Genomic DNA, 11,305 nt, shown 5'->3' with positions numbered 1-11,305 from the left:
GGAGGCCACGGAAGGAGTGTTGTATGGCATTGAAGCGCGTTTGGAGGTTAGATAGCACAGTGTCCAAGGACGGGCCGGAAGTATACAGAATGGTGTCGTCTCCGTAGAGGTGGATCAGGGAATCGCCCGCAGCAAGAGCAACATCATTGATATATACAGAGAAAAGAGTCGGCCCGAGAATTGAACCCTGTGGCACCCCCATAGAGACTGCCAGAGGACCGGACAGCATGCCCTCCGAACCAGCCCATCACGCATTTGACCAAAATGCTAGATGGCCAGTCTGCCCCTGTCGCTTTTCACAAAATGAAAAAAAAAGTTATATTCTTACAGTGTATAAATACATATTTTAATACATTTGATGGTGCTAAACAAGCTATACATTGAGCATGGTGTTCTTAGGCTTGTGTGCAGCTGCTCGGCCATGGAAACCCTTTTCATGAATCTCCCAACGAACAGTTCTTCTGCTGAAGTTGCTTCCAGAGGCCGTTTGGAACTCGGTAGTGAGTGTTGCAACCGAGGACAGATGATTTTTACGCTCTACACGGTCATCACTCTGAGGTCCCGTTCTGTGAGTTTGTGTGGCCTACCACTTTGTGGGTGAGCCGTTGTTCACACTTCACAATAACAGCACTGACAGTTGACCGGGGCAGCTCTAGTAGGGCAGAGGTTTTATAAACTGACTTCTTGGAAAGGTGGCATCCTATGACGGTGCATGTTTAAAGTCATTGAGTTCTTCAGTAAGGCCATTCTACTGCCTAAGTTTGTCTATGTTTATTGCATGTCTGTGTGCTCAATTGTATACACCTGTCAGCAGTGAGTGTGGCTGAAATTGCTGAAACCACTATTTGAAGGGGTGTTCACATTCTTTTGTATATGTAGGGTATTTTAATAAGTTTGACGGTGAAAAATCTGTCAGTTCCTCTTTTAAGAGGCCTGAGTATGAACTAAATAAATACGTTCAACTTCCTTTGTCTTTATTATTGTTAAATGTTTTATTCATCTTATCACAAGCCAGTCCATGTCAATCAGAAGCAATTTAGTTTATTCATTAGTAGCTACAGTTACAGTAATACAGGTAATAAAGCTAGAGTCAATAAAGAGCTAATTCATGTTAATGGTATTCTGTTGTATTGTTTAACTGTCTGACCCCAGAGTACACTGTCTCTTCCTCCATGTTGCTTCTCTGTCTTCCAGACCTGTTCTTCTTGGTGCTCCAATCCAAGATCCAAAGCTACATAATGGAGACTGTCAGCATCTTAGGCATGTGAAGAACAATTATTAAATGGAAGGAGAATATTACTACAAGTTATTATTAAATATATATTTTTTAAATGTACACGTGTTTTTATAGTAATACAAAATACAATAATTCTGCTTACCTTTGTAACCAAAGACGAGACTGGCTGGACCTCCTGTTTGAGATAAATAATATATAATAATAATAATAATATATGCCATTTAGCAGACGCTTTTTATCCAAAGCGACTATAAAGATACAACACCTCACTACTGATACATCTGTAGGTGGTGATACCAAAGAAGAGCATCTTCTAAGAATAAGTCACTTGCCTGTACTGCAGACATGTTCTCTTGTTCATCTTGTAAATTATGCAATCGAGGACAATGATCAAGATCAGAGAGACAAATATGGTCTGATTTGATTTGAATATACAGTGGGGCAAAAAGTATTTAGTCAGTCACCAATTTTGCAAGTTCTCCCACTTAAAAAGATGAGAGAGGCCTGTAATTGTCATCATAGGTACACTTATGACAGACAAAATTAGAAAAAAAATCCAGAAAATCACATTCAGACATTTGTATTTTAATTTATTTATTTGCAAATTATGGTGGAAAACAAGTATTTGGTCAATAACAAAAATGTATCTCAATACTTTGTTATATACCCTTTGTTGGCAATGAAAGAGGTCAAACACTTTCTAAAAGTCTTCACAAGGTTTACATACACTGTTGCTGGTATTTTGGCCAATTCCTCCATGCAGATCTCCTCTAGAGTAGTGATGTTTTGGGGCTGTTGCTGGGCAACACGGACTTTCAACTCCCTCCAAAGATTTTCTATGGGGTTGAGATCTGGAGACTGGCTAGGCCACTCCAGGACCTTGAAATTCTTACGAAGCCACTCCTTCGTTGCCCAGGCGTTGTGTTTGGGATCATTGTCATGCTGAAAGACCCAGCCACGTTTCATCTTCAAAGCCCTTGCTGATTGAAGGAGGTTTTCACTCAAAATGTCACGATACATGGCCCCATTCATTCTTTCCTTTACACGGATCAGTCATCCTGGTCCCTTTGCAGAAAAACAGCCCCAAAGCATGATGTTTCCACCCCATGCTTCACAGTTGGTATGGTGTTCTTTGGATGCAACTCAGCATTCTTTGTCCTCCAAACACGACGAGTTGAGTTTTTACCAAAAAGTTATATTTTGGTTTCATCTGACCATATGACATTCTCTCCCAATCTTCTTCTAGATCATCCAAATGCTCTCTAGCAAACTTCAGACGGGCCTGGACATGTACTGGCTTAAGCAGGGGGACACATCTGGCACTTCAGGATTTGAGTCCCTGGAGGCGTAGTGTGTTACTGATGGTAGGCTTTGTTACTTTGGTCCCAGCCCTCTGCAGGTCATTCACTAGGTCCCCCCGTGTGGTTCTGGGATTTTTGCTCACCGTTCTTGTGATAATTTTGACCCCACGGGGTGAGATCTTGCGTGGAGCCACAGATCGAGGGAGATTATCAGTGGTCTTGTATATCTTCCATTTTCTAATAATTGCTCCCACAGTTGATTTCTTCAAACCAAGCTGCTTACCTATTGCAGATTCAGTCTTCCCAGCCTGGTACTGGTCTACAATTTTGTTTCTGGTGTCCTTTGACAGCTCTTTGGTCTTGGCCATAGTGGAGTTTGAAGTGTGACTGTTTGATGTTGTGGACAGGTGTCTTTTATACTGATAACAAGTTCAAACAGGTGCCATTAATACAGGTAACGAGTGGAGGACAGAGGAGCCTCTTAAAGAAGAATTTACAAGTCTATGAGAGCCAGAACTCTTGCTTGTTTGTAGGTGGTCATTAAAATTCCTACAATGTGATTTTCTGGATTTTTGTTTTCTCATTTTGTATGTCATATTTGAAGTGTACCTATGTTGAAAATTACAGGCCTCTCTCATCTTTTTAAGTGGGAGAACTTGCACAATTGGTGGCTGACTAAATAATTTTTTACCCCACTGTATATTAACAAAATGTATCACTTACCTTTGATGTCAAGCTTGGTCCCGTTACCAACCTGACAATAAAGTCTACATGTCAGTAAATCTGTTTCCTATGGTGATCTGATTATGTGAATAATTACCTCAAGACATAGTATCCAAACAATTGCAAAAAGTTGCAGAAGGTACTGATTTGAGCATAAATTTTTTTGTGCATCATGTTCTATCATCTATAAGTGACTCTGTTGAGCTTCAGAATTAATTTGAGATACATTCAAATGATTTGGACTTTATGTGTGAAAAAGGCTAATATTGGACCCATGACTTGAACGGGATATGTGCCACAAATGCTAAAATATTATCATTTAGAAACAGTGCCATGTAAACTAAACCAAAGCAAGGATTGCTGTCATATCTTGTCCATAGACTGCTTATAGGGTAAGGAAACCAATATGTAATTTCAGGGGCACAACTTCCACTGGGGACAGTGTCTCCTGGCTGGACTGACTCAGACACAGGCTGCTGTACAACAATTAACATAATTAGCCATATTTTACATCATTACTCTTAATAAAACACCTTTCAGAATGAGAATTTATTTGAATTCCATTCCCCTATAGAAAATGTGGTGGAATCAGATGGCTGAGTGTTGGAGATATGTCGATGATAAAAATCAATTTCCACTTTGCATTGTGAACTGAGGGTAATCCATAAACTCATTATGAAATATTGCACCACCATCATACTTGTGAATTGGAAATACAAGTTGAGGATTCTTTCCTACAGTTATCTTGTAGCATCAGATAAGATGTTCTGTTCAGATAGAAGCATTGCAGAGTCACTTTGTCTCCAAGATGAATGTGTAGAAGAGGACTTGGATTGCCAATGTCCACCGTGTCCACAATAAATGAAATGCAGAGAAGATAACTCAGACAACACGAACATTTACTTACTTTAATTACATTAATCCTAAATCCTGGTTGCGTGTGATGTACAGTGTTTGGTTTCCTTGAGTGTGTGAATGAAACATTGTTAAACATTGATTCAGGAGTAAGAAATATTAGAATCCTTGGTTTACAAATAGTATTTTAAGTTGTTATACTAGAATGATAACCAGGACTAGACACAACCTGAACATCTTTCAACTTCTTCTCTCTGGTCTGGTGTAGCAGAACAACTGAGATGAGGGTCAAGAGACAAAGTGAGGTGACAGCATCAGCGGAAATGTGTATCTACATGCACCACAGGAGGCACAACTTTTAGGTTGGCTCCATTGGTTGTTTGAAGAGGAAGTGAGGTCAAAATAATGCCCCACCTTACATACAGATACAGTATGTATTCATAGATAGATTCTCTCTAAAATGTTTACGCTATCACAAAGGAGTGCTATCACAAAGGGAGGAGTGGTATGAAGTCAGAGTTACTGGTTTGTATTTTTTCATCATTTTTTGTCAACGATCTACACAAAACACTCATGTCAAATTGGAAGGAAATCAAAGACAAGATAAGTGGTAAGAATTGGGCAAGTGAATAAACATAGGAAACAAAATAAAGTGTTTATTGAACTGTCACACACACATATAGGCAGGTTACAGAGTTCCATGTTACAACTAATATCATCAAAGGAAGAGTTCAGACATTTGTAAATCATTCTAAACATTTTGTTGTACACTTCTACAAAAAAACAAATGGATCCAGTCAGTCAACCTCAGCCACTATTGGTGAGGATTTGAGACTTCTGAAACCATCCTAGAATCATCTTTCACACTTGCCGGACACTTATGCTCTGCATCTGAGGGATTCTATGTCGTTATTAGGAGAATTTTACAATGCAGTGGCAGTCTCTTCAGCTAGACCCGACTATTACATTTGACAGCAAATGAGGAATGCTCAAAACAGCCAAGTCACACAGACACAGTCTAGCTCAAAGTGGAGGTCAGTAGGGCTCAACTTAAAATGATGCTGATTGGAGGACTGTCACATCCTGACTTGATGACTCACACCAGAGTAGATGGTTTCTTCCTCTCTCTGTTCTCTCCACTGTCTCCTGGGCTTCTTGTCAGTGAACTTTAGGCCAGCATAGTTCAGGCCATCATCGTCACCGTGGAGCTGTGGGGATGAAACACAGACTCACTCAGTTCAGACTCTGGGTCAAATCTAATGCTGTACTCTTATGCTTATCCAGACGCACTCTTGATACAGTGGAACTGATCCTGCTAACCTGTTGGTCTGAGGTGTTGGCATGAGGATTCCCATAGTGGCTTTGCTGAAAAGGGGTCCCCGCTGTAAGACAAATGTCAAAACATTCAATATATTCTAAACCTTTTCTTGTTTACCAATAAAAATACATACTACTGTGAATGTCATATTTTCTGCTTCAAAATGAAGTAGGTCAGAGAGGGATGTGGTAAAAGAAGGGCGAGCCTTCACCATTCTTTTGATCTGTAACTATTATTAATGTTACTATTATTATGAAGACATTTACTGTACCTGCACAGTGTTCACATTGTGACCTCTTCATTATCACACAGAGGATAATGTTGACAACCACACTCAGAATCACAGCAGTTGTCAGGCCAGATATAAATACGAAGAAAATAAGATTACTCTTATCACCCAACAGGTCTGAAACTTAAAAAGCAAGGCTTTATTATTTTCTATTCTTTTTTTTCTCAATGCATTTGGTATAAACATTAGCTATTAAAGTTAAATAATTTGAAATCTACATTTACATTTAACATTACATTTAAGTCATTTATCAACTAAAGGTGAAAGATTTACATATCGATATTGATGTAGTAGTGCCGTATTTTGGTTATGCACAGCTTACCTTCAACATCCAGCTTGGTCCCGTTCCCAAACAGTATCTCCCCACAGGAGGCCACAGCACAGTAGTAAGTCCCAGCATCAGAGAGGCTGAGGTTCCTCTTGGGGAGGTTGTAGACACAGCTCTGTGTAGGAGGACAAGCCTCTGGACTTTTCTCACACCAATCACTCTTGTCTCTAAGGGTATAAATGATTCCTGGACGGGATTCTCCTGAGCCTTGCCTAAACCAATAGACACTGTGTTCTCCTGCACAGGTCTCAGTGTGTATTGTACAGTTCAGAGTCACAGAGTCTCCTGGCTGAACTGACTCAGACAAAGGCTGCTGGAGCACAGACATGCTGTTGGACCCTGAATCTGAAGAGAGTGAGTAAGATCATGGTGTGTACATTCCATTTTTTTGATAGATTCATTAATTTAGCATTATATGAACACACATTAGGAGGCTATTTATGTTACCTTTGACAATTAAAAATGTTCCTTCTCCAAATGTGACTTGGCCCACTTCCATAGCACCACAGTAGTATATAGCTGAGTCCCCTGACTCTGTCTTTGAGATGGTCAGGTTAAAGCTGTCAATTCCTCTCTTCACACTTAAACGTTTAGTCTCATTATAGTCCTTGGTAAAACTATATTTAGAGAGATAATATGATGATGCCATGAGAAGAGGCTTCTGTCCAACAGATTGCTTGAACCAAGAGACTCTGATCATCAAATCAATTTGAAAAAAGCAAGTGAGAGATACATTTTGTCCCAGTTGTGTAACTATCACAGGGTCTGGTTGGATTACATCCTTGTTAAGTGCACAACCTGTGAAGCAAACAAACAAAATAAATCAGACAAAGTTATAGTACAGAATTATACATTATTAACATTATTCAGACTACATAGTCATTCAAATGGATGAAAAAAGATTATGATGTAAAAAAAAGTAAAAGGATCCATATTCATATTTCTTGCTTACCTAAATTGGCGTAAAACAAAAAGATTGTCCAATATATAATCATAATTTCAATGTCCTTTCTGCACTATACACTGTGTGGGTCTGACAACTGGGCACCTTTTATATGATGACACTCATCGGGTAATCATTATGAAGTAGGAGGAAACACTGAACTGAGTGATATTATTGGCTGTCTGAACAGGAATAAAACATGTGATTAAAACTACAATCTAACATGTGTCCTGTGGCATACCATAGTTAGAGCAGCCCTTCAAATGATGTACAGTCAGAGTTACTGGTCTGTATTTTTTTCATCAGTTGGTTCGGTGGCTGAGACTACCGGTACATATGTCCTCTTTGACATACACCCTTTGAAATACATTCTATTTCTCACTTCATGTCTGTAGAAGGCAATTCAAAGCTTTCAGGAGGAAGTGAACTCTGGTGTTTTTGGCACCTTTTAGACAAAATAAAGATTTGAAAAATCTATACAATTTGTTGCACTCTTCTACTAAAACAAGTCAACCTCAGCCACTACTGCTGAGGATTTGAGACTTATGAAACCATCCAAGTATCAGCTTTCTCACTTGGAGGACAATTATGTTCTGGAAATGAGTTATTTTACACTTATATCAGGCAAAACTAGGCCCATGCAAAGGCATCCTACAGCAAATTAGAAATGTATATAATAGCAGTCAATAACAGTCAAGATCAAATTTGAGTTCAGAGGAAGAGTGGAACATAACTTAGAATGATGCTGATTGGATGACCCTTACATGTCACATCCTGTCTTGATGAGTCAACCAGAGTAGATGGTTTCTTCGTCTCTCTGTTCTCTCCTCTGTCTCCTGGGCTTGGTACTCTTCATTTCAGTGAACATCAGGGTAGTATAGTTCAGGGCATCATCGTCACTGTGGAGCTATGGAGATGAAACACAGACTCACTCAATTCAGACTCTGGGTCAAATCTAATGCTGTACTATTTAGCTTTAATACTCTTATCCAGTCTCACTCTTGATACAGCAATTCTGCTAACCTGTTGGTCTGACGTGTTGGCATAAGGATTCCCATACTGGCTTTGCTGAGAAGCATTCCAATCTAAAAGACAAAATACAAAAGATTTCAAACCTCTTCTTGTTTACTAATTTAACGCCGTACTACCGTGTCTTATTTTCTGAGTATGGCTGAGTATGGCTGAGTATGGCTGAGTATGGCCCAAATAAATACCTTCAACTTCCTTCATCTTGATTATTGTTAAATGTTTCATTTATCTTATCACAAGGTAGTCATTGTCAAATGAGTTTTGCGGAGAAACAATGATCCTTATTCATTCCAGTTACAGTGAATAAAGTTAACAATTAAGGCTGTTTCATTCATCCAGTTCTACTGTCTATTCCCAGAGTACACCGTCTCTTCCTACATGTTGCTTCTCTGTCCTATAAGACCTGTTCTTCTTGTTGCTCAGTTTCAGAATACATCATGGGAAATGGTCTGCATCTTGGGCCTGTGAAGAACAATTATAAAATTATTTTATTGTAACCCCTTTCACACTTCTTTTTATGGTAATACAACACCAGGAATTCTGCTTACCCCTGGATCTGAAGAAGAGACCTCTGGACCTCTTGTCTGAGAGAAGGGTCCTGAAAAGAAACATAGATTTAAAAAAAAAAAAGATAGAACTCCATCTTCCATAACTGATACATCTGGTGATATCAAAGAAGAGCAACTTCTATGAAGGTGTCAGCGATTGGGTGCAGGGATGTAGCGGAGTCAGGCACAGGACACAGGTTTGAGCAACACAACGGAGATTACTCACAAAAGTCAAGCAAGATTCCAAATAGGAAAATACATACAAACTAACACCTACAACAACAAAAAGTGCAAAAATGCTGAAGATTAATTTCAAGTTATTTTCTCTCCAAATTCAGATGTTGTACCTTTAACAGTAAGAATGGATCCTTCTCCAAAATCCACCTTGTTGGAATAAGAACTCCCACAGTAATATGTTGAATCTGAGAGCTGCATGTCTGAGATCCTTAGGTGTTATATTCCTTTTGTCATGCAGGTGAAAGAGGACCCAAAAGCGACTTGGCGAAAACAGAGTCTTTAATCCAGTAAAGTAATTACAAACAAAAAACACAACTTTCACTCGAAATGACGAGGACAAACTGGAGACTCGATCTTGAACAGCAGGTGAACAGCAGGTTGCCTCGGGAAGGCACTTGAACCAGACAGACTCAGACACCTGCTCACCACGCAGCATCTGAGGAAAACACGACACGACAGGGCGATACACAAACACAGCACGGTGAATTCTAGACAAGGAACCGACAGGACAGGAACGGAACACAAAGGAAGAAATAGGGACTCTAATCAGGGGAAAGGATCGTGTGGGAAGACTAAATGATTGATTAGGGGAATAGGAACAGCTGGGAGCAGGAACGGAACGATTGAGAGAGGGAGGGGAGAGAGAGGGATAGAAAGAGGGAAAGAACCTAATAAGACCAGCAGAGGGAAACGAATAGAATGGGAAGCACAGGGACAAGACAAGATAATAAATGACAAAACATGACACCTTTGCCGCTTTGCACTGAGAAGTGAAGGTTGCCTTTAAATTCATTGTGGAATGTAGCATTAATGTCATACTTGAGGATTGTCACCCAAGGTTTTCTTGAATCATAAGTGCAGTGCTAAGTTGCCTTCATGGAAGCAGTGCAAAGTCACTGTGTCTCTTATGTTGGCTGACACAAGGTGCATGGCTGAGGATTGTACCGCAGCTAGAATACACACAAAGACAAATATGAATTGCATCAATAAAGTTCCTGGGTGTCTACAAATTTAGGGTGTACCCACTCCCCTATAAGCACTTAAAAATACAAGTTGGACCTACCCATCTCCCTGAGAAGTGGAAATATCAGGCAGAGTGTGATGATCTATCTAGACCCCGTTCCCCTAGAGCACACAAAAAAACTATACATACCTCGGCCTAAACATCAGCACCACAGGTAACTTCCACAAAGCTGTGAACGAACTGAGACACACAGCAAGAAGGGCCTTCTATGCCATCAATAGGAGCATAACATTTGACATACCATTTAGGATCTGGCTAAAAACACTTGAATCAGTTATAGAACCCATTTCCCTTTATGGTTGTGAGGTCTGGGGTCTGCTCACCAACCTAGAATACACAAAATGGGAAAAACACCAAATTGAGACTCTGCACACAGAATTCTGCAAAAATATCCTCTGTGTACAATGTAAAACACCAAATAATGCATACAGAGCAGAATTAGGCCGATACCCGCTAACTATCAAAATCCAGACATGAGACGTTAAATTCTACAACCACCAAAAAAGGAAGGAATTCCCAAACCTTCCATAACAAAGCCATCCCCTAGAGAGAAGAGCCCTCTAAGCAAGCTGGTCCTGGTCCCTAACACAAACAGATCCCACAGAGCCCCAGGACAGCAAAACAATTAGACCAAAACAAATCATGAGAAAACAAAAAGATAATTACTTGACACATGGGAAAGAATTTACAAAAAATCAGAGCAAACTAGAATGTTATTTGGCTCTACACAGTGGAATACCTGAACACCTTGACTGACCCAAGATGAAGTAAATCTTTGACTATGTACAGAATCGGTGAGCATAGCCTTGCTATTGAGAAATGAAGACAGACTTCACACTGCCCACAAAATGAGGTTGACACTGAGCTGCACTTCCTAACCTCCTGCCAAATGTATTACCATATTAGAGAAACATATTTCCCTCAGAATACACACACTCACAATGATTTTGAAAACAAATCCAATTTTGATAAACTCCCATATATTTTGGGCAAAACACCACAGTGTGCCATCACAGCAGTAATATTTGTGACCTGTTGCCACAAAAAAAGGGATGTTTTTATTGTTTATTTCACTTTTGTTTATTATCTATTTCACTTGCTTTGGCACTTACGTTGGCACTTGCTTCGCCAATAAAGCCTTTTAAATTGAATTGAATTTGAAGTGAAAATTGAATTGACATTGAATTGATCGTCTATTAGGTTGTCACCCTCTTTACTAAACTGTGTCTTGAGTGGAAGCAGTCTACCCATGTAAACAACATTTCAACAGTGGGCACTTTGGTGATTGGTTGAACTGTACGCATCATTTTTGTTGATGCCTTATACCGCCCACCATGGTCTTCACAGGTTAACTGAGGATCACTGACTGTATATAATCAATGCTAAAAGTGGACCAATTCTAGTCATTTGCAACAACTGGCTGGATGAAAGCTGTCTAATACTCTTATCTGGATAGTCTGAACAATTCAAATA

General features: G+C 39.7%; 1 protein-coding gene across 1 annotated transcript; it reads right to left on the bottom strand.

Moving 5' to 3' along the window:
* Positions 1-4,759: 4,759 nt before the first annotated feature.
* Positions 4,760-7,063, bottom strand: LOC124007750. The gene is made up of 6 exons (XM_046318488.1): positions 7,004-7,063; positions 6,499-6,849; positions 6,046-6,396; positions 5,706-5,846; positions 5,437-5,498; positions 4,760-5,324 (listed from the first exon to the last, which is right to left on the bottom strand). Exons 1-6 carry the CDS (start codon positions 7,044-7,046, stop codon positions 5,193-5,195), a joined length of 1,080 nt encoding a protein of 359 aa, XP_046174444.1. The 5' UTR covers positions 7,047-7,063; the 3' UTR covers positions 4,760-5,192.
* Positions 7,064-11,305: the final 4,242 nt, after the last annotated feature.

Source organism: Oncorhynchus gorbuscha, linkage group LG21, assembly GCF_021184085.1.
Source record: "Oncorhynchus gorbuscha isolate QuinsamMale2020 ecotype Even-year linkage group LG21, OgorEven_v1.0, whole genome shotgun sequence".
Classification (NCBI taxonomy): domain Eukaryota; kingdom Metazoa; phylum Chordata; class Actinopteri; order Salmoniformes; family Salmonidae; genus Oncorhynchus; species Oncorhynchus gorbuscha.
Note: the sequence above shows the minus strand (reverse complement) of the source record. Positions and strands in the feature narration are given on the sequence as shown.